Source organism: Lepisma saccharinum, chromosome 10 (assembly GCF_977018435.1).
Source record: "Lepisma saccharinum chromosome 10, izLepSacc3.1, whole genome shotgun sequence".
Classification (NCBI taxonomy): Eukaryota; Metazoa; Arthropoda; class Insecta; order Zygentoma; family Lepismatidae; genus Lepisma; species Lepisma saccharinum.
In genome coordinates this window covers 84,553,132-84,578,753 of record NC_139238.1, presented here as the reverse complement: position 1 = coordinate 84,578,753, position 25,622 = coordinate 84,553,132, and the positions used below count along the sequence as shown (strand labels likewise).

Below are 25,622 nucleotides of genomic sequence, written 5' to 3'. Positions count from 1 at the left end.
AAATATTAACAAATTCTGAAGAAATAATGAAAAGATGGAAAAACTACTTCCAAAAATTATTAAGTGAAAATGAAAGAAGAAACTTACCAAATGAAGAGGAGGAGGAGGAGGAGAGAAGGCCTGAAGAACCAGATATGCTAGATGTAGAACAAGAAGTAATTACATGGGAAGAGATAAAGAAAGAATTTGGTAGAATGAAACTAGGAAAGGCAGCTGGTCGTGATGGCATTGCACCAGAAATGATCAAGTATATGGGAAAGGAAGGAGAAGATCTGTTGCTCAGAATAATAAATGTGGCATGGAAGGAAGAGAAGATAGTGAAGGATTGGGAAATATCAATACTAATACCAATATATAAGAAAGGAGATAACAGGGAATGCAGAAATCACAGAGGTATTTCACTACTCAGTGTGCCTGGCAAAGTCTATTCAAGAATTTTGGATAATACCTAGGTAGACTAAGACAATAAATAGAGGATAGACAGAGTGGATTCAGATCAGGTAGAGGTGTCCAAGATCACATATTTACAATAAGGCAAATAATAGAGAAAGTTATAGAATACAATACAGAATTATACCTATGCTTTATCGACTTGGAAAAGGCTTTCGATAGGGTGTCATGGCAAGAGCTATGGAAAACACTAAAGAAAAACAATGTAAACAAAGAATTAATAGAAGCAATACAAAGTTTCTACAAAATACACAGATGCTATGTCAGAACTGGAAATGTCAGATCAGAGGAATTTATAACAACAACAGGAGTAAGACAAGGTGATATTTTATCTCCATACTTCTTTATCATTCTGATGGATGACGTTCTGAAAAAATAAAACCAAAGATGAGAAAATTCAAGGTAGGAAATTGGAAACTCTAAACTGTAACTGTATCTGAACTTTTATATGCAGATGATATTGTACTGTTTGCAAATTCACAATCAAACCTACAAAGAAATTTAGAAATAATAAATGGTAATATGTCAAAGAAATATATGAAAATAAACAAAAATAAAACAACTGTGTTATGGATAGGGAGAATAGAAAAACCCTGCATAATAAGCCTTGAAGATTCAGAGCTAAAACAAGTTCAAAGTATCAAGTATCTAGGTGTTACAATTAATAGTAATGGAAAAATTGATGAAGAATTATACACTAGAATAAAGAATACAAACAGATTATATTATGCATAAACAAAGGATTTTTATGGAAAAAGGAAATAAGCCAAAAAACAAAAATGATTGTGTACAAAGCAACTTAGATACCAACATTGATATATGGAAGTGAATCCTGGAAAATTAAAAAACAAAAACAAAAACAAAACTTACAAACAGTAGAAATGAAATATTTGAGGAGAACAGTGGGAAAGACCAGAAGGGACAAAATCAGAAATCAAACAATCAGAATAACATTAAACACAAACCCAATATATCAGGATGTTAAGCAAGCACAACTCAGATGGTTTGGACACCTCAGCAGAATGCCTGAACATCGAATACGTAAACAAGAATGGGAGGATTGGATGTGTAGAGACCAAAAAAAGACCACATAGGACATGGAATGAGGGAATGAAGGGTATCCTGAGCAGGAGGAACATCTCGTGGAGGGGAGGAAGGAAGTTTGCGGAAGATCGTGACAGATGGCGAGCTTGCTGCAAAACCTCGAAACCAATTGTTAGAAGAGGATCAGAATAAGTAAGTAAGTATTATAGAACCTCAGTGGTCCATGCGGGAGACCCAGGTTTGATTCCCAGGGTGGGCGATGTAAGGTTGGAATTTTTCCAGCCTTGTCCCTGCTCAGGGGCTCACCCAGCCTCAAATCAATGGGTACCTGAGGGGCAATCCTGGGAGGTAAAGGCAGGCCGAGCAGGATGCTGACCACATCATCTCCAAAATAGTCGAGATTGAGAATGTGTGGGGCCAAATGTGCCTTCATGGAACAATGTTATATGCACGGGGAACTTTACCGTTACCTATTATTATTATTGCCTGTGAGCTGCATAAAACAAAGGAAATTAATATGATGTTTATTTTCGCTACTATTGTATTTGCTGCCAGCTGTACCATGGAAAACACCATGTTGCAATTTAACAAGTCATTTGTTGAACATCTCACAATTTTTTTTTTTTTTTGTGACTGTGGCTGTACAATGTAAGGCATCATGCTTTGGGTTTGGGTTTGGGCTATGGGTCACATGTGGGTTCGAGTCTCCTGGGGGAAGCATCAACTTTACTCCTGATATTTCAGCCAGTGTACGAGACCAGTGGCCACCCACCAGCTTGAGGAAATCAGGGAGCTACAAATTAGTAGCATAGCTGTTTCAACGATGACTGAGGGTTCGTCATGCTGACCACACATCACCTTGTAGCTGTTTGGATGATTTCCCACCTCTGCTGAGCCACGTGGGAGTGAGCTCAGCAGTTGGTAGGTAAGCTCTGGCCCTCACGGCATGTTGCATTATGGGTTATTATGTCACATTTTTGCACATGCAACCCCCCAACACACACACTTTGAATTAGAAAACTGTCTTAATCCGGCGATATTCAGTTCTATTTTCTAACTGATAAAATCTCTAAGTTTTCAGGAAATGAGGCATGCTAAGTATCTCTCACAAAGAAATATATTAAACAATATTAATATAATCAAACTCTTCAGAAGATACACTATTTTAAATGGTGTATCTAATGTGTTCTATTGAGTTCCGCAACAGAACTGAAAACAGGACTGAAACCCTTTTTCACACAAAATTTAAATTCGGTCCAAGTTGGGTATTGTTTCATTTCAATATGGAAGTTGGGCCAGCTTTAAATTGATACAGAAAAATGGTTCCTGAACCATATTTAAATTGATCCGGTAAAATGGTTCCTGGACCGTATTTAAATTTATCTGGAAAAAAAAGTTCCTGGACCATCGTGACGAAATTGGGGAGCTACGAGTGAGTAGCGTAATCCTTTTACTTTACAGATAAAAAGGCCCCTTACAGACCAGAACCTATTTACGCTTGCCGATTTTCACTGGACCAGAATTTAATTTATTTAAAGTTCTTGGAACTTTAAGAATGGTTTCAATCAAACACCTCTCCCAATTAACAAAGCATGACAACTGCTGAATTGCATACATTTAGGATCTCCTGTGGAAGGCATCACTAAAAATAGATACAAAGAGAAGTCTCTTTGGTATCTTCTAGCTTATGTGCAATTTCCTGAGTATTATTGTGAAACACCCCGTGCACTTGTTAAGATATATAAATTCTCATAATATTAATGTGTTCAAAGTACTGTTACAGAAACTGATTCACCTTAATGACAACATACAAAAACTGGTATTAAACTATTATTACAACATGTAAGAATTAAGAAGAAAACTGCAGGATACACTAGAATTCAAAATCAACAATGTATAATTAAGTAACAATCATGCAGTGTGTTGAGAGAGTGGAAAGAAACAACTGTGTGAGAAGCAAATTACCAAACTTCAAAGTGCTGTATTTTCACCATTTTACAAACATTGTGCTGTTATGTGGAGTCACCTATTTTAAGATTATGCAACGATTTATGCTAGTTGAATTCTGAAAAATAATAGATAGTGTATGAAATGACAACTTTGGTCAGGTGAATAAGACCAACACCATATGAGAATATCATATTCATAATTATGTAGGCATATTTATGTTGAATTTTCATTCAAGACACACAGTTGCGTGTCTCATTTCTTATAAAGCACAATAATGATTGATAATAAATGGACTACTTTTGGATTAAAAATTATGGATACTAGAGTTTGGACTCAAATTAAAAATTAACCAGTAGACATATATAAAAACTAATCACATCAAAATTTAGCTTATTCAATTGTGTTAATTTATGCTAACAAATTATTTTCTCTGAGTGTGCATTCTATTTTTTATCGTTGTGAAAACAAAAAAAGAGTGCATTTTTTTTAGTCTTGCATACAATTGCACTCCTTGAAATTCTCTTAACAAAAAACGAGTGGTCCGATTGTGATGAATTTTTAATACAGTGCAGGCAGAAAGGTTTTATACAATGCTTCATTTTCAGATATTAAAAATTGGTCAAAAAACCGTTCTTATCAATTTTGTGAAACAACTTATTCTTAGTATTGGGTAGTCCTACATATACAATATTGGTCTTCTTTTGAATCTCTTTGCATCTGTATTTAAAATATATCATTGTTGTCAATCCACATTGCAGAACCGATTTTACAGATTTTTATTCAATGGAGTAAAGATGTACATGGAACGTAGCAATGTCCATTGAATCGTGGAATCTGTAGGCTGCCACTGTGAGTCAGTACGTGAGGTGTCGCTATGTTAATACAGATCTTTAGTCAGTTGAATAAAAATTTGTAAAATCGGTTTCGCAATGTGAAGTGACAAGTGGGTTTGAAAAATAGCTGCAAAGAGCTTTAAAACAAGACCAAGATCATATTTGTGGACTACCCAATACCAAGAAAAAGTTGTTTCACAAAATTGATAAGAATGGTGTTTTGACCAATTTTAGAAATCTGAAAATTATGTGTTTAAAACGTTTCTGCCTGCACTGTATTAAAATTTCATCATGATCGGACCACCCATTTTTTATTTATAGAATTTCGAAGAGGCAATCATTTGCAAAACTAAAAAAAGTGCTTTTTTTGTCCTAAAAAAATACAGATTAATGCAGAATTGAATAAGCTAAATTTTGATGTAACTCGTTTTTATTTAGGTCTACTGGTTAATTTCTAATTGCAGCCGCCGAGTCTCGTAGCGAATGTCAGGGAATGTATAAGGTAATGGATGATAACATACCTTGATAGATAAATTCATGTAATTGAAAAGTAAAAGTCTAACAAATGAAAATTTAATATAAACTCAATAATGTTTGATTAAACATACATGCAGCTGATATTTACATTTCCAGATCTTAGAAATACAAGGTGATTCAAAACTGAATCCTGTCAACTCCATTATTAGTGAACATAGCAAAAATGGAAAGAGGGGAAAGTTGTTGAAAATGTGAGTTTCAATCTATTTTTCAATTGAATTTTCAATGTAGCATGCACCATTCAGGCTGTACACTGATACGAGCCTCAATGCCATGTTGTCACATGCTTTGCCCGGAAAAAGGATTTAATATGTTGCTACGTAAATAATAAATAGGGCTAGGATTTTCATGACTTAGCATATATTTTTAGGTAAGAGTGATGTGTTCTCTAAACATAGACATTCATATTATGAAGAAACTAATTAAATTAAGGTGTTTTTAAGGGCATATTTTGGCATATTTGGCCATTTCTGCACGATAGAGCATATTTTGATGGATTCTCAGTCATAGTCAGCATTTTTTTGCACTTTCAAGAAATATACAGTCATTTTCGAAGTGGATTTGTTCTTACCCGAGAGGTTTTTTTCTGGACTGCAGCAAAATCTTTTTCATTTTTATTTGAAAATTTAGAGAAAGTATTCATTGTGCAGTGCAACTCAGGGCCCATAACGTGAACTAAAAATAGTACGTATGTGAAAATATCTCAGCATTTAGATATTGATGTTTGAAACAGTCCAGTTATAAGGGCATATTTTTCAAATTATAGAGCATATTTTGTAAAATTTTAAGTCTTAAGAGCATATTTTATTTTGCATATTTTGGTGATTTTTAGGTCATAAAAATCCTAGCCCTAATAATAAATATAATATTTATACCAGGTGTTTCATAAACAATTGAGGAGTTACAAAAAATTATTGCAAGTAAACTATTGGACTTACGTTAATGAAACCAGTCCAGAACGAATGAGGAAGGCAAACTAATTGTGCATGTATGTTTTGTTAAGCTGAGAGTTCACAAGTTGACATTCCTGCCGCTAGGCAACACTTACATCACTCACAGTGTTTTGGTCCCCAAGATCACAGGACCTTACACCGTGAGACTTCTTTTTGTAGGGATTCATCAAAGACAAGGTGGAATATCACGTGGCATCCCAAGGAAGCATGTCATTGCAGAGCATTATCGACAGGCTCATGTTGATGCGAGTGTGGCAAGAACTAGACTATCATGTCGATATGCGCCATGTCATCCGTGGTGCACACATGTGTAGTTGCAATACATTTTTGTAACCCCTCAATTATTTCTGAAACACCCGATATATTTAATGCATCAGGAAGAGCCATATTGCACCTGAGTATCAAAGACCCTTTTTTGAACACTGCTTTCAATTTCGTTTGCACTTTAACAATAAAAATATTCTTCGTAAAGCAGGAAAATACAGCACTTTGATATCGGTTCTTGAAATCTGCATTCAAATACAAACATATTGCGTGACTCAGTATAGACAGAACTGCTCAAGAGGTTCGTAATTATATTTACAAAAAGTGGCAGTGGCCAGTAGACAACCTTGAGAGAAGAGGCAACAATGAGTAAAGTGTCATCATTGTTCAATTAGCAACAGCAGTACCATATCACAACTGACGAGATTAAAAGTAGACCACCTACCCAAGCCTTCGAGTAGAGGAAAATTAGGTGCATGGACTACAATTGGAACAAAAGAAGACCAAAACACTGTTAGTTTCTTCAAGACTCACACACAATCATACAATTATACCAATTATACCAAACTTTTAGCACTATAGGAAAACCTAGGAAGGGTTAATTGTGAAATACTTTAGCATCTCTTACAAATTATGTTGTCTTCCGGTAAATATCAGTACCACACAATTCAATATTGAAAAATATAATATTTAAATGTTATAAATTTGCTAGTTATAATTACATTATCCTACAAGAAAGTAATCATATTAGGATGCTGTCTATTAACTTCCATATCCTCATGTTCAAATTGCATTTGCGTTGCTTCATGAAATGTTATGACAATGAAAAATGTCTTATATTTATACTATGCATTAGATGTTCTAACCGAGATACTTGTCTAATAACATAACTGCATATGCAAATAAAAAAATCTTTGGTCATTTGTATTCTTTCCTAGAAGATAGCGAGTACTCCGTGGCCATGCAGTCTAAGGTGCTGTGCTTTGGGTTTCAACTGTAGGACGACATGGGTTTGAGTCCACCTGGGTTCTGTCTCTCGGTTTTCGGCCTGTGTATGGGACCGGTGGCAAGCCACCATCGTGAGGAAATTGGGAAGCTACAAGTGAGTAGCGTAATCCTGTCTCTGAAAACTCTTATTAACAGCCGGGGGTTCGACATGCTGACCCATTCCACGTCACCCCATTATCGGTTGAAGATCTCCACACCTCTAGGTAGGATTGTGGGCGGGAGATGGCCTAGGCCCTTCAGGGGCTGTCGAGCCACAGGTTATTTTATTTTGTTATAAGATAGTGAGATACCATGATTGAGATTCTTGTGTGATACTTCTGTCATGCATGCAAATCAGTGCTCAAGTGAGGACACATGCAGGGGGGTGGTATTCCCCTAATCAGTAAATTTTTTGAAAAGCATGCTGCCAGCTATCCCCATGCTAGACAAAACACACTTTCTACTTCTGACACTGATTTAAACAGCTATACGTTTCTATTAGTATTTTCTGTGCATGATTGATTAAACAATATATTCGGTATGGAAGCTTTCATACCGAAGCAACTACTGACAAGTGACATATGTTACTTCTTGTCACTTTGGAGTGAAACTCATGTCACTTGTCACATCAGTCTGAAAGCAGGACCCTCCCTGATGGCATAGTGGTATCATTGTCACTTTGTAATCAAGGGGTTCTGGGTTCGATGGCCAGTGAAGGCACATGCACAGTGGTTCAGATTACATTTTAAAATGTATGTTCAGTCCCAATTAGCCTAAAGTGGACTTAAAACAATAATTCAAACAAAATAATACAGACTGAAAGCTTTCTTAGTGCTTGATGCACTCATGCTACGAGTTGGGTTACATGTAAGATAAGGTAAAGCTAACCCTTGCTCATTGCATCTTGCACATAGAGGGGATGTGGAGATAGGGCTCCACATATTCACGATCTGAGATATTTGTAGATGTGATATGATATGATGCTCCAGCCACCTTTTCCCCACCCTGCTGATAATTCTGTCTACTGTTTTGAAACACATACTGTTTTCTGATTTTCAAACAGAAATAAATAAAAACTGTTACTTGAGAGGAATGGGAATTATGTTTAACAGTCAGCATGCTAAACCAAATAGTGTACATACCATATTAAATATAATATTGAAGAAAATATTTTCACTTGTAGTCCCTCTATTGTAGATGTACTGTAGCTGCACATTAGACCTACTAAAGGTGCTGAGTAGAAAACCATTGTGCTTCAGTAGATTTTCAAGAACACAGTAGCGTACAATTGAAAACAGTAGATTTTGTCTACTGCAGACTACTGTAAACAGTAGATATTTCCAGCATCATTTGGGCTTTGGTGCTGCTTTTCTTTCCCCAGGGACAAGGTTGGAAAAGCTACCAACCTTTTGGATCCCCATTCCAGAAATTTAATGTTGGCCTCCCACATGGCAGTCTGATCATCTACTGACTAGATCGCCGTGGCTTCTGGGTTACTTGTAGCAATTGATAAATATGATGGGGGAAAGGAAGGGGGGGGGGGGTGAAGATAACAGACAATATCCAAGTATGATTAAATGTTAGTAATGAAGCATTATGAAAGGCCATACTTAATAGGTTTGCATTTTAGGTACTTAAGTTCAAGGGTTGTTCAAAACATTCACACACTTTTATGTTCATAATTTTATTGACGTTTTAACATGTTATCTTTAAGAGAGAGCAACGTGAAACACTATGCAATTATCTGTTTAATAAACTCTACCTGGAAACAAGCAAAATATTTGTTGGAATGGATGTCATGTGTTTGGTTGCCATTGCAATCCTTAAGGAATAATCTTTCAAAACAACCTTGATGTAAGTGTGACATGCAGGAGCATCTATAAATGTCCTTCAGAAGACAACTAAGAGTCAACCTTCACATACTTCATGGAGGTCTCCTCGATCTCGCAGTGGTAGCTTCTTCGCCTTGTAATCAAGGGGTGCCAGGTTCCATACCCCGGTAGAGGCACATAGTGGTTCAGATCCCACTTTAAACTGTAGATCCAGTCCCAATTAGCCTTACTGTGCATAAAGTGGACCAAATAAACCAACCAACATACTTCATGGATTTTCAAAATCCAAAATCCCTACTGAAAAGTTGATTTTGTATCCTGAATAAGGTTACGTTAATGAACAATTTCAAACATCCAAATTATGAGTTGTATATAGTATTCATATTATAGATTAACATCAATCACTTCTTAAAAAAAATCATACACATGCCCACATGCAAATACATACTAAGTAAAAAATATATGAAATATACCAACAGCATCCTTATATGTGTCATGATTATAAATTTTTACAAAACTGTGCAAAGTTTTAAATTTTTGTTTCATGTAAAGTTTCATTTGCTATAACTAATCCGGAATTTTATTTTGTTTAGTATTCTATTGCATGATTGGAGTTCTAAAAAACTCAAATTAAATGTACTTTATTTTAAATGATCAGATACACCATTTTATTTCCTATTTGTCTGTTCAGGTTTTCCTACAGCACCTAGGTGAACAAAGAAATGCTTTATGTAAAAACTAACATACATTTATTGCTACAACTCAATGTTTCAATACAAAGGCTTGAGTCAAATTTGATAATGATATATTGACACTGACCAAACAATCAGGAGTAAGTTATTCTTTGAATCACCCTCACGGCATTAACCAGGTGAATATACAAAACAGAATGAAATGTAAATAATGTTCACGTATACATTTACATGAACACGACAATTCTTAAATTATTCCAACATCTATTAACTTTCACACGTATAACCATTTCTTTGTTCACCATAACCACCTTTCAGTTTTCATCATTTGTGTTACACGTACCACTTAATCTACGTACCCTGAGTGTACATGTCATAAATTACTATGTTGTTCAGTTGATAATGTATCAAATGTGCACTCTTCACACATGCATTATGAAGTATTTCAAGCAACCGTACTGTAATTTCAACCACGTGCTGAGCAACAAGAACAGCAGAACCTACAGATGCAATGTTCAAGTAACAAGTATTTCAACATGCCTGACAGCTCAAGCAAGTTTGTAGAAGAAATTATGCTGAACATCGATGACAAGCACATACGAGACTGAAAAGCATCAAGTACAAATCATACTTATGATAATCTGTCAGTCCAAGCCATATGAAAAGTACCATAGCTCATTTGTCTAAAAAGAGAAAGGGTGCTATTGAAGAACTTGTGATTCTTGTAGCATTTCCAGATCTCTAAATTATCAAGATGCATAGCCAATGACGATCAACCTCTAACGTAAGAACTTCTCGAATAGTGCAGTGTGCATGGTACCCCAGAATCCCATGGCTTTTGTCCAGTTGCACCATGGGAAAATGTCATGATGATACAAACTTATACATCATAAAATCAGAGTACACGCAGAGTAAAAAAAGTGGGTATGAACATGAAATCATAAAAACAAGAAAATTGATTTCTCTTTGGATATCAATTAACACATGAGAATATATACACACACAGAAGAGTGATGCAATTTTAAATAAATTCTTGTTCAAAATACAGGGTGTTTCAGTTCTGTTCAGGGTTAATGTTAGGCATGGTCAAATGTAGCCAGTTTCTGTGCCTGGCCCAATTTATCAACATGAAAGAATCCCTGACAAAGAGTGCAATTATCTTTCAAGGTGCAAATGCATGCTTCCACAAACACTGCACTGTTCTACAATCACAAAAAAAAGGAAATATCTACAAATACTCCCACATAACCTTCCTGCATTCCCTACACAACGTCCCAAACTTTTAGGAAATTAGCATGCATCTGTTCCACAACATACACAAACAGCACATGCATGAGTATTAGTAAATAAAAAGGAGACAACTTTTGCTTTTTTTCTCTTCAAATTGTCTTGCGCAGCTGTAAAAATGTCAACTTGCCTTTACAGCAGCTTGCATCAAATACACAAATAACACATTGTAAATGTATAATGTCAAGGTTTCACAAATGTTGTATTGAGGAAGACATGTGTTCAGAAAACATGTCACATTGTTACATATTACATAACAAAATTTGCAACTACTACAGGTAACCAAGAAAGTTCATGCGGTTTTTACAACTGCCCGTAGTTTTCGTGGGGTAGTACGCAGTTCAGCCGCCAGGGGTACATGTATGTGTGATTGGCGGAAAGCTCATTCCTTGGCACGTCGGCTAACGTAGATAACAGGTCGCAGTCGATAGTTCGGGAGCAAGTATTCGCAGTGAATTATGGCTGTGTCAAATGCAGTAATCAGGGCATGTTTACTGTATGAGTACAAGTTGGGCACAAAAGGAGCGGAAGCAGCAAGAAAAATATGTGCAGCATTTGGAGAAGGTACAATTAGTGAACGGACAGCGCAAAAGTGGACCTTCTCGAGTGGCGATGAGACACTGGCAGACAAACCTCCATCGGGCAAAACTAAATCTCTCGATGTGGACCAACTGAAGGCAGCAATTGAAGAGGATTCAAGTCAAACGTGTCAAGAACTCGCTCAACGATTTGCGGTAAGTGCTGAAACAATTCATGTGCTCTTGCATGAGCTTGGCAAATCATGGAAACAGAGTATGTGGGTCCCGCACGAGCTGACTGCTGCGAACCGTCTCCAACGACTGAACATTTGCGCTTCCTTGCTCACTAGGAACAACAACTGTCCAATTTTGGACCGCATTTTGACGTGTGATGAAAAGTGGGTAATGTACGATAACAAGAAACGCTCATACCATTGGCTATCGTCAAATGACACCATACCTTTAACTGCAAAACCTGCTCTTCATCAGCGGAAGGTGCTGCTGTGTGTCTGGTGGACTACGGCCGGGATTATGCATTATGAGTTCTTGGAAAGTGGTAAAACCATCAACAAAGAGATGTACTCTGCGCAATTGCAAAGAGTGGCCGAACAGCTTGCAAAAAAACAACCTGCATTAGTGAATAGGAAGCGTGTTCTTTTCCACCAAGACAACGCTAAACCGCATACAGCAAAGATGACCCTGGAGGTGATTTCTTCTCTCGGCTGGGAACTTCTGCCACATCCAGCGTATTCACCCGACATCGCTCCATCAGACTACCATCTTTTTTTGTCTATGGACAACCATATGCGCAATCGACATTTCCAAACTCGCAAGGAGGTTGAAAACGCGGTGGTGCAGTTTTTTGCGGCCCTACACAAAGACTTTTGTAAACATGGCATCTACAGGCTTGTACAAAGATGGGAGAAGGTTGTAGAAGCGGATGGTGGATATTTTGCAGAATAAATATAAGGTAAACACATTTGTTTTGGACCTTTTCTTCTTTGTACTAAAACCGCATGAACTTTCTTGGTTACCTGGTACAATGAAACATCACTAGTCATGGTGGCCACTCTAGGACTATCATAAAATTCAAGTATAATTCCAGGTTTTCAAGGCGAACTTCCCAAAATTGAAGGCTACAAGAAGATGTTCTCACTGTTTCAACCTTGCATATCACCACCCCCTGCCCCCCCACAATATAAAGGGTCTTTGTGATTCCAATGTATCCAAAAATTGTGGTTCAATTCCATTAAAGGGAATTATATATATATATATATATATATATATATATATATATATATATATATATATATACACACACATACATACATATATATACATATGGGGCACTTCCGGTTCCGTCTATTTCTCCTCACACTGATGATGCTATGAAATTAGCGAAAATTTTGAATTTTTCTACTGTCCGGTGAGTGTTTCCTTTTACCTTCTTTGATTTTTACTTAACCCTTTTGGCCCTCCTTGCTTTTATCCAATATATATATATATATATATATATATATATATATATATATATATATATAAATCAAAGAAGGAGAAAGGAAACACTCACCGGACAGTGGAAAAATTCAATTTTTTTAAATTTTTCCTCTGTCCGGTTAGTGTTTCCTTTCTCCTTCTTTGATTTTTATTTAGCTCTTTTGGCATCCTTGCTTTTATATAAAGTATTTAATTTAAGGTGTTTAAGGTGTAGCGTTTATATTATTTGCCATTTCACATACTGAGACTCGAAATACATCTACAAAAAAGTCACAAATATTATGGGATATACTAATCTACGAAAAATTTCAAACTCAAATTTACCTAATTAAAATTCAAGATATCTCAATAAACTTCCGTCTGTCAGATAGATTGTGTTGCAAAGCGCACTAACAAAATAAAAAGATTGAGAGAATTCAGTTATATTTTCCACGCAGCTTTCTTTTCCTTAATTAATAAAAATATAAGCTAAACTGTGAAACACTTGCCTCAGGGCATTTGTAAAAAGGCTATGTATAAACTCAATTGGATTTGTATTAATAAAAGTTGCATTTTTCCACGTCTACGGAGAAAAATTCAAGCATAATTCACACATAATTCCCGGAGCCAAAAATTCATGTATACTTCCCAGAATTCAAGGAATTCCCAGTGAGTAACCACCCAGCTAGTGAACTAAAAAAATATGATAATGATTAAAAAAGAAAACTTTCACATGTATCAAGACATCGCAATATGATTGAAATCGTTACACAAACGAAAATATTATTTTATTTTACTTGCGCACGAAGCATAGGTTTCGTGTTTATTACAAGTAACAATCCTTAAGATCTTCTGGGAATTAAAGGCATAAAAATTGATAACTTTCTTGTAACAGATTATCAATATTGTGGAGGCTGAAGTACGACATATGATGGAAGAGATTAATTAGATTGGAATTTTTTACAGTCGAGTGTCTCAATAACAATGTCATCATGCCAGATAAATGAGGAGGTGGTAAAAGGAGTCAAGTTGCATGCAATTAAAGTTTGTGTACTTAGGATAAATGCAAAAGTAGAAAAATTATATTCTGAGAGCTCAAATGCTGTGGTTGTGCAAGTGCATTTGTGTTCAATATGCAATGATTGTTTTTCTGTACACCAGTGCCAGTCTTCTACTGTGTACTAAACACTAGCCTGGCTGCAGTCTAATGAAAGAATATGTCTTGCACTTCTTGCCATTCACACATGAACCTGAATTAAACTTACATGTTTAATACACCTTCAATAGGAATGAGAGAAAAATTGTGGATCAGGTTTGTGTACCAATATCAATAACAAATGCATTATTAATCGAACCTCTGAATTTGCCATAATTTTCATCTCATATTCTCCATGCATACATATTATACTTTCTGCAACTTCTATTCTTATTAGCTCTTTGGAGATGTGGTCCAATGACATTCACCTATATCCAAATGATGATTCAAGATATAACTATGTTTGAAGTCAACTACAATGAGAGGTCTAAGGAAGAAAATTCCAAAATTAAATGAATTAAAGAATAATCTTGTAGGGATGGATATATAGCAATAATGATATAAAGTTCACCAATACTGATAAATGATTATTTTACTGATCCAATATTAAATGAGATGTTCTGTACAACATGAATTACTCATCTTTGTAATTAATGCATACACACAGGTGACATGATAATGGTATTGCATTTGGAAAGTTAATTCCATATTTAAAAATTTGCTTCACAAAAGCAGGAAATATAAATTATATTCATGTCCATAAAATTTATAAAACAGCAGAATTATACACTTAATTACCAGATATTTAGAAATGTCAAATTGGAAAAAAAATACTGGTAATTTTATAGATAAATCAATGTGCCTATATCAGCATCAAGAAAAACAACTGATGTAAATTAACTAGGTGTTCCTTTTCTCCACTTTCTGGCTTAAACTAAAAGACACTTTCCGTTCTGCTCTTAAGTATTATCAGAAACTTTAAAGGTTGGCATGATAAAAAATTACATAACTGAATTTTGCACGAAGTTCTGCTACAGCATGAACCAGTTATCAAACAGTTTTTCATCGTTTTATGAATGTTCTACTTACAATCAAGTGGAGGTAAGAATATTAGATACATACATACACACACACACACTAACACAACACCTATTAACTACAATGGATAGGCTACAGCTTATCATGCATAAAAGCAACTACTTAAAAATGAGACAACCAATACACTTACTATCGAAAGATGCAAAAAGTTCAGGCATGTCTTCAACGGATACCATGCTTCGGTAATCTAGCCTTGGACCCTGTTTAGACGGTGCCTTCGGTTCCTGGCGCCTGAAAGCATCCATGGAAGCCCGTCTGGAAAAAAATACATGATGATTGTGTCATTCATTAAAAGAAAATGTGTGTACTTGCAACATATGAACCTTCTAATTCTGCTTCTTACGCAGACATTCATTTGCAGCAATCTGTGAAGATGAGTGTATTACCTAAGTCTCTAGCATTCCAAAACGCAAAGGTTTATGCTGCAGCTTCTGTCCCTGTTCTGGGCAATTGTCTTCACAATCATGTTAATAATGTCACTCCCATCTTCATCTTGGCTTTTCTACAGGTCTCTTACCATTGAGTTTCTCAACATAGACCAGGCAAACTTTTCTATTCTCTTCCATAATGCTACCAGCCCAGCCCATTGAAAACTTCTTGATCTAATTATTCTAATAATATGAGGGAATGAATACATATTATGCACATCTTTATCATGAAATCTTTTTCACCCACTTGTAGTTAAATCTCTTTATGGTCCAAATATCTTAAGATTTATTTTCAAGTTCTAGAGATACTGACTAAAATCTAGTCTCAAAGGCCAGAAAAGAGTGACAATAGGGTCCCGAGTCACCCAATGAAAAGTCACTTGGCAGTCGGATTTCAAGTGCTGTGCCCATAAGTTGAATAACAATCATTATTCACTGTAGAGTGACTAGAAGCAAAAGAACTGTACGCCAGAAGCCCTTTGTGCATCTTCCCCTCCACCCATTCAGCTCGGACCATGGGGAAGTCTGATCCACTCTGCCTCTTCCCTACATGTGCGAGTATGATGCGGTTCTGTGCAGGTTCTCTTCCTTGTGGTCCCGCTACACAATCATACATGTGTATGAATGTAACAAATAAAATATTTGTAACTGAAACAAATATGGTAGCTTTTTAAGCAGTATTATGTGTTAGCTTATACTCTATCCCAGGAATCTTTGGAGGAAGACAGTGTGTAGCTGCAGAGAAGGGGGAAAAGTGAGTGAATGGAGCGAAGTAATATATGCCACTGCAAAGGCTGGTAATGGCAGTCACTTTTCCCCCTCTCATGCGTTCATTGGGCGAGCCTTCTCAAGTCACTCACTACTTGTGCAGACACTTTCTCCATAGATTTCTGGGACAGAGTATAGTGGTAGCATTATTCTTCAAAAACAACATAAATCAAAAGCAGTGCTGTAGATTCGGATGAAATGCCTGGAAAGCAAAAGCACAATCAGTCAATGAACCATAACTTCAGTCACATCAGAAAATAACGAAAAAGGGATGACCTGAACGCTTGCCAAAAGCAAGCATCACTGATTTTTTTTTTAAAAAAAGTTTAGCACCTTGCAACAGGTAACACAGATAAAGCATGAACACTGGTAATACTTTAAACCCTCTCATTTGACTCTGTTCCAGGGTAGATTGGAAGACATCGAAGATTAAATTGGTGACCAACATTGGACAAACTCGTTCCTCTTCCCAAACGTAACAGCACAAAGATAACTGAAACCTTGGAAAACATGCTAACTTCAAACTTCTCTCCTATCCACAGCATTTTACACCCTTTCTTTAACTTTCAGGTAGGGATTTTAGATAGGGGAATCTTTCTTTGTATACACTGAAGTGTGCAAAATGAGCATATGTGCCAAAGCATCTCCAAAATGTTACTTCATTCATTCATTAACTTTCTTACAACCTGCAACTACCTCTCCTGATGATCTTGAGACAGAGTCAAAAGTTGTGGTGTAATGTTTTTGTGTTACCTTTGCAAGGTGAACAAGAAGGTTCATATATTTCACTTCTTTTATAATAGCTGCAAAGCAGAGTGCATATTTCGAGTTCACAAACATGGATAAGTACTTGAAGCTTAGATTCTTCTTATACGTAACAAAAAAGCTTTTGAATACAACTGTAACACACACTGGCATGTGGTATTAACTGCTATTTGCTTATTTGTTTCTAATTGGTTATTTAATATGACTTTCCTGTGACCTGGACTTGAACCCAGAATCGAAGGTATCAAGATCATTAGTCACTAAAGCAGTACTTTTTAAGCACAAAGTCTTCCCAATTCTAGTATTCAATGAGAAAGCTACTGAATTATACTGAAAGATATTTGTGTGAATTTAAATATCACACAAAATAATTGTTATTTTTAGTAGCTTATCTTATATATGCACACATTAACATACTAAAAAATTAGACATAAAAATTTCTTTAAATATTTTCAAGAAACTGCCTAGAAGGCAGACACAAAATAACATAGCATTTCTATGCAAGACAATCCCATCTCACAAATACACATGTTACATTGGCCACCTGGAAGTTGAAACCACACCTCAAGACATTAAAAATACCTTACCACAGACAAATTACATCTTGTTTTCTCCTTCTTGCACGAACACAGCCCACATTAAAAGTGCACACACCCCAAAACACAAACACTAACATAAAATGTAACATGTACCACATTAATTAATGTTCTTAATGATTCTAAAATTATTTCCTGTTGCCAAGCACCATAATCAATCAAGAAAAAAACAACTTATTCATGTTTCAGAGGAAAAAGACATGGGAACAGATTAATATAGTGGAGAAACTGCTTTTCTATAATAATTCTATTAATTTTGGTGGCCACTGACAGGGGATGAAGGCACAGGCCACCGACATTAATATAGTGATCATAAAAAACAGTTTCAAGCGTAAGTGAGAACTTCATCTCAGTATATTAAAAACATATTTGATTGGGACACACAACTGATACTACAATTTGTGTAACTGAAGTCTTCATAAAATAAATGTGATTACCACATATTATGTATACCTAAAGTGCCAGCAACGGAACTGTCTGAACGGTTCTCTTAGTTCTAGAGAAGTTTTCCAACTTTCAAGAATGGATTTTAAGGTGCAACACCTTTCCAAAAATATAGCTGTTTTCATACCGATCATTTGAGATATGTATTTTTGGACATGAAATAGAGTAAAATGAACACACTTTGTTGCACCCTTTTGCACTTTTTCGTGAGGTTAGCACTTTTATCCCCTTTTTACCCCTCTTTGATGCTTCAGCACCATTTCCTTCCTTTTCTTTCATATTTTGTTAAAAAAATTGTACAGAAAATAAATGGTTTCCACTCTTCTTGAGCAGCTACATAAAACCCTACAGGCTCATTTGTAGAGCAGAACGAGAGCTATAAAATGATATATGATCACTGCTGCCCCAATAGTTCATAAGATAATGTAGCAAAACCTGCGAGAGAAAGCACAAACTTCAACAAAACCTATTCGGCAGAACCATAGCTCTCTATGCGGTCCGCGTGCATTATATACAAAAGGTGCAGAAAAAGAGAACTTTGAATAAAGGCATTTTATCAGCAGCTTTTTGAAAACATTTTTTTCCCCTTTCCTGAACATAATTTTGCACCTTAAAATCCTTTCCCTAGTCATTACCATGCTATATCCACTTGAGAGTTAGTGTTCAAACACTTTTTGGCAGAGCCAGCCCACCCTTAGTGAGAGGCAATTCAGGCACTTGCATGTGGCTGGCACATCATGAGGCCCCCAATATTCTAAATGCATTACACAATTATATACAATGGTGTTCAGTAGCCATTTGTGTTCAATCTTGCTACACACTCAAGTGACAAATTCTTATTTTACAAATATAAATAAAGCATGCTTTGCATTGTTCATCGTTTCTTCCCTCTAAAAATTGGTGTCGAACAGTGATTCAATTTTAAAATCACCTGAAAAATTGAATCACCTAAGCCATGTTGGGGATGTTGGCCAGGACTTGAACTCTGAACCTTCAGTGATCAGATCATGGGCCAACTACTCAACATGTGGTACAGCTGAGTTCAGAGACTGCAAGAACAGTAACAGTCTGAAAATTCTGCGCTTATGTGCACAGAAATACCCAAATTTGTCAGATTTTTAACAAAATTATGTGCAGCAGTGTAGAAACGGCCACATGTAGTGATGATGATTGTGTAAACATACGCGATTGGACCATTACGATCACTGCAAATTTAAGGTTACTGATAATATTCTACACTTCATGTACACACATTTGTCGATTCATACGCATCAGACTGAAAAAAGAAAGGAAGAAAATTGTGTCAAATGAACAACACTTTCAGAACAAAGCCAAGTGCAATCACAATGGTGGAGACCTAAAACAGGCAACATCAAAAGTTGAAAGTTCCAATGGGCAAAAACATGCGATGTTCACTCACATACATTTACATCAGAACAGGGTTGGTGAAAAGTCAATAAAATCTATGACAAGTGCAGAAATATAGGTGCAAAGATGCATCTGTATGATTAAAGGAAAACAGAAAGAAAGGAAAACAAAAAACAAATAATCAAAATAAACAATAATTCTGGAGAACCTTGGAAGAATTAGTACGAATGAGTAACCCGGAAACAGTAATCACTAGCCATGAAATGTTCTATGCGTAATCAAGGTTTTAACATGGAAAAGTATTCATCTTTGAATAATAAATCATCCACTTTGAAAAATAGTAGCACCCATCAAACTATTTATCAGAATAATAAAATTTAAAATGTAATTATTGCATTTACTGTGTTGACACAAAGTGCAGGTGGATGTCTATCTTATTACATATGACCTGATATTAATATTATTGACATTTGTTGTAAAGTTTTACAGTTGTTTATACTGTGACATTAACCATGGTGGACAGTATTAGGTGACAAAAGAATGACGTTACCCAAGACGTTGAACAAAAATACGTTAGAGTATTAAATTTTGTCTACTTACGTGAGTGAGTATATATTCGTTGTAAACTAAGTTTAGGAAGCTTTACTGCTTCCTTCTTCAGGTGGTCGTATTTTAGGCTCGGAACATCAAGCCACGTCGGAGAAGTGTCATGCAAGGATACTAGGTAAAAGGTTGGGGTTAAAAACACTTCATGGTGCTCGACACATACAGATTTAAAACTACCTTTGTTAAAAACCCTTAAAACTCACGAAAAAAAACAAGTTAAAATCACCAACACGGTGAGCTTGAGTAGCGCGACGCCAGCTGCCCCCTCGCTTCACCTTGGCAAGGAGCTAGGGCTTTCAACGGCCACTCAAGCTCACCGTGTTGGTGATTTTTAACTTGTTTTTTTCGTGAGTTTTAAGGGTTTTTAACAAAGGTAGTTTTAAATCTGTATGTGTCGAGCACCATGAAGTGTTTTTAACCCCAACCTTTTACCTAGTATCCTTGCATGACACTTCTCCGACGTGGCTTGATGTTCCGAGCCTAAAATACGACCACCTGAAGAAGGAAGCAGTAAAGCTTCCTAAACTTAGTTTACAACGAATATATACTCACTCACGTAAGTAGACAAAATTTAATACTCTAACGTATTTTTGTTTATAAATAGTGAGTAATACGCATGTAACCAATATGCAAGATGTTGAAGATATATTCAAGCTGATGTGCAGTGAATGTAGATCAAATGTGATAAATGAAAGAAAAACATGCCTTGACCGAGCACCTTTGCAGATTAGATGGTTGAGTTGAACACCCCAACTTGTTATGCCACCAAGGTGACAATAGGAATAAATAAAAAGGTGTCATGGCAGACTGTGCATGAGATGTGAATTAAACATATGTTTATGTATGTATGTGTTCAAAAATGTATTTAAATGGACAAAGAAGCAGTGACATTGTATGAAGTAAATACAGAGATGTTGAAGAAAATAAGGCCACAAAAATGTGTAGCTAGTTACAGTAGCGTACGCAGGATTTCATCAAGGGGGGGGGGTTATATCTAAAACTTTCTCCAAATTCACATTACCATTGTTTTATTATACTTTAATTAAATAATAATACTCATAATTAATTAATAATACTTATAATTAATTAATTAGTTGAATTACTACTAATAATACTACTAATACCACTACTACTATTAAGTAGTAGAGATCTACATAAATATAGTATTTATGAAAGCAATAAAACGGAATTAATTTCTAGTAATTCGATTTTTAACAAATTCTAGAGCATTTTTCTTTCTTACGAAATAATTGTCTACTTAACGAGATGAGACATTTTAAGTGTGAAGAAAATCTATAAAAACTAGAAAATATATTAAAATACTTGTAAATTGAAATAATCAAAGTACGGAACTCATCCAAGAAGCTGCGGGGGTCTGGTCAGCAGGTCATCTGACAACCATGCGGGAGATCCGGATTAGATTCCCGGAATTGGTTGGAATTTTTCCAGCTTTGTCGCCGCATAAATATCCCCGATAATTCACATCTGGATTGTCTCACTGTTATTACCAACAAAACATTTTACAATAATTAAGCTTATTGTCGTTTGAATTCAGAAATTCAAACGTGCCGCGGGAAGGTGGACTGGTGACTGAGTTATTCTTGTCGGCCTAGCCTTTCTCTATATATTAGCCGCTTTCAACGAACCAAGAACTTTCTTTAGATAATGCTCATTGTTCACACAAAAAAATATATGATCATTGAACATTGTTGCAGCAGAGATACAAAACAACTTTTTTGCTCTTTAAAATCATGGTTGCCCTTATACATTATTTTCAAGGCATTCACTCTTAAAGACGCGTGTTTGGAATGCTGTGCTTTTCTCCGTGCTGCATGGGAATAATAATTAAAATTATATTATTATTATTGTTATTATTATTATTAGTAGTAGTAGTACTGTCGCAGGTCCTTGACAGTGACAAATTGGTCATTTTTATTTTTTCCACAGCATTTTTCATATTATTTCAAAAGCTCAAGGGGGGGTTTAAACCCCGTAACCCCCCCCCCTTGCGTACGCCACTGCCTAGTTATGACAAGTGTCCCAATAATGATGCAAACTATTCAAGAAAGTAATATAATATATGGGAGATGCAATGGAATTAAAATATTTAGAAAATACTAGGGCTGAGCCGATGCTGATGTATCGGTATCAGAAAGTATAGGTTGGAATTTATTTACCGATACTTGCCGATACTATATGATGATATAACATGTAATGTAATATTCTAATGTAATTTTTGTATATCTTAAAAGTAAAAATTTTGGGTCAATTGGAGCTATAATAATTAGTGGAATACTTACACACTATTGTTAATGAAAACTTGAATAACTTTTAATTATTATAATTTTCAATTTTCAAGTATCGGTATTGGTGGGAAATGGTTAGGGTATCGATATCTGTTCAAAGTGGTATCGGATCAGCCCTAAAAAAATACTTGTAAAAAATTGCCTATAGGCAGTCATTTTTGATATATTATACTACTCCTACTTTTTACACTGTTTATTTTGTACAGAAATACAATTAGGATTTACAATTAATTTAAAATGCAGCTATGTTGTTTTTGCATCAACGTATTCACATTCTTATATTTCACTTCCCAACACTGTGTACTACACAGGCACCAAACATTAATCTACCCTGGATCACAACACAATTCTTACCCCACAAACAGAACAAGTACACAAAGGCACACATTCACATCTTAACTTCTAAGAAAGGATGAACATGAATTCAATGCAACCTTCTACATCACCTTGCAAAATTTCATGACCCAAAAATTACCCAGAAAACTATTAGATTAACTATTAGAACTATGGTGCAGCAAGCACGGTAATAAAAATTGAATAGAGATGCAAAACAGGTGGGGGGAGAAAGGGGATATATAGAAAATATTCCAGGCGTATTTCTCGGAAAACCATGAGAATTTTTAAAATAATGACAATTAAGTTTAAATCATACATGAAAACATTCAAAACATGGAATGTGCCAGTTGCTGCTCTAAGCATGTGGGTGAAAGCATACACACACGCACGCACGGACTGAAAAAGAACACAGACGGATGCAGAAGTCATGAGATACGTTTCACTCAAGAAGGAAGACACATAAGCACACACAGATGACACGGTTATCGGACTCTCAAGCCAACACAACACCAACAGCGTCTATTTGCTCACAATGCTGCAGACGGCACTTACCCCATGAAAAAAACAGAACCACCTTCCTTCTTCCCTTCAAAAAATTTTGAGCTTGAATTATCTTCCTGAGTCTCTTGTGGCAAGGAGGGTGCGCCAAAGTCTTTGACTTTGACGCCCTCCTCAGGGGCTTTGACGAACAAGCCACTGCTGAAGTCTACGAGGTTAATGGGGGAACTGTGCGCCGGCGGAAGAAAAAGATTGAAAGTACAACAACTAAACCACTCCACCACTTCAAAAAAGACAACTCTAATCATTTCTACCCTACAAGGTTGAGACATAGGATCCAGTACATTCATAAAATTGTTCTCTTTTCTCTTACATACTCGAGAAGAAACAGTTCTAAGAAGCATGGTGAGAGTAGTGGACAGTGGTGCATCATGGAATCACCTTTCACTGTAAATCAGAGGGGGCTGTTGGTGGAAGGTGGGGGCGTAAGCTAAGTACCAGCAATTACATTACTCTTGCAAATATACATGGTGTACGTGCAGTGTTGGTAAACTTTCACAGCATGTAGATTGCATCAATATTTGCACATTTGGGTACTTTACACTGATATTCTACATTTCGCTGGCTGAATACGGTTTCGTTGTATCTCCGCTTTTCATCGGAAATGAGTTGATGACATTATCATGTTCTGTACATGTTAATGCATCATGTTCCGAAGCGACATATATGGATGTTAAATGAAGTGAATTATCAACATTAATAAAATGTTTGCACAAATCGTCAAAACCCACATATGTCAGTTCTTCTGAAGAGTTTGTGCAGATGGACATAAGACAACAATGTATTCAGCCAGTGTTTTCTATGTTAATTGTAACAATTAAGATGAAATATAGTGTACTTAACTTCCTAATGACCAGCAACATTTACACTACTTGATTTAAGGCAATATAATTTTACAATTTCATAGTTTGGCCTATCTGAAAGACCTGACGTGGGTGCTTGTTGGTGTATGGTGCCGGTCCATTGCATCACTGGGATAACCAATGATGCTTCTGAACAGGATGGTGCAACATGTCACATTCATTAGGGTTATTTTACTTTCTATTTCAGCCAACTTTGGCTACTTGCGAAAATGCTGTCCTGATGGGTCAGGTGTACGAGAACAAGTCTAGAATTTTGTCAGGACAGGACAATATCCTCATTGCAATTGAGGCAGTAAGCCTCGATATGGTGGTCCACACTTTCGTGAACATGGAATGGCATGTTCAAGTCTCGTTTGGATGCATCTATGCATGCAACAACAAAGCACAGAATCATGGTTGCCGCTGCCATGATTTTTTTTTTTTCAAGTCAGACAACTTAAGAGATAGTATACTTTGGAAACAGTATCATGCTTGATGGGCAACCAGCAGGGTGATGCTGAACTTTTCAACCTCTGAAATAATTCCTCCCCAGTACCAACAATGCATATCATATGTTCATCCAATTTCATGCTTTTATATCAAAAGAGAGAATTTCTAACTTTTATCTGGAGGTATTCACACTCCAGATTTTAGTTGGCTACATAGCCTGTTCATAGTTGTACAGCTTCTTGTATATAGGTCAATAGCAGAAATAACATCAGTGAGATCTAGGAATAACTGCTGCATGGCTGAATACCGTATCAATCGATAAGATTATATTTTATTTAAAGCCTCTCTGATGCTTCATGTTGACCAGGACATTCACTTGTTTATCTCAGTTGTCTCAACCTCTGTGGTATGTAAATAATGCACAGTGTTGCACTATGCAAACTTCCTAAGGTATTCAGGATATAGGAAGTTCCATCAGCCTATGGAGTCAGTTGTTTGGAATAGAGGTAGTAAAAATCACGATTCGGCATGGAGGAAGGTCTCCATGGCCTGGGGGATATAGAGGTGAGGCAGACTGAGAAAGGACTGACTTTTGATTTGGATTGAGGAGAGAGAGGAGCTTAGAGAAAGGAGTTGAGGGAAAGTGAGGAGAGTCCTGGTCAACCTGGAACGAAGCCTAGAGAGGACTTAGTTTATTTTATTCTTCGAATTTATCATCACTCTTCAGATAGACAGGTAATTATCCTAACTCAGCCATGATTCAGGTTCAAAGGTTCATAAAACCCAATGAGTGACCATTGCCTTTTCTAATTGTTAAGCTGTTTAGTTTTAGTTGTGCCTTTCCCACTGCCAAGCTTTTAACTTGTCATGTTAATGACAAGTGCTCTCATCATCGAGGATGAAGGATGAATAAGTTAGATCACCCATTGATTAATTGTGGAAGTGACTGGCTCTGATCCCCATCATTCTGTAGAATGATACGATACATACATACATACATACAGGGTAAATATGACACTTTTTATGGCTGGTAGTGTCAAAATATGGCTTCCAAAACACAAACGTTACTGAGAAAGCTTTTTCATCTTGACTTCCTCTGCATGCTGTGAAAATTTCTCAGCATTTTACATCAAGACCTTGTATATTGTAGAGAAATTCTAGTGTGGAAAATTTACACATAGTGCACTGATGGTATAAA

At 36.1% G+C, this 25,622-nt stretch overlaps 1 protein-coding gene across 11 annotated transcripts in view; it reads right to left on the bottom strand.

Moving 5' to 3' along the window:
* The window catches only part of mtd (TLD domain-containing protein mustard), a 652,551-nt gene that overhangs the window by 159,013 nt on the left and 467,916 nt on the right, over nucleotides 1–25,622 (bottom strand). For 9 of the 11 annotated variants that reach the window (XM_083130051.1, XM_083130056.1, XM_083130052.1 and 6 more), the window contains 2 exons: nucleotides 23,127–23,300; nucleotides 15,088–15,212 (listed from right to left, as the gene is read on the bottom strand). In XM_083130051.1, coding sequence (XP_082986177.1) covers nucleotides 15,088–15,212; nucleotides 23,127–23,300 — 299 coding nt within the window. The remainder of the gene's footprint in view (nucleotides 1–15,087; nucleotides 15,213–23,126; nucleotides 23,301–25,622) is intronic. The other 2 variants (XM_083130057.1, XM_083130059.1) reach the window with 1 other exon arrangement.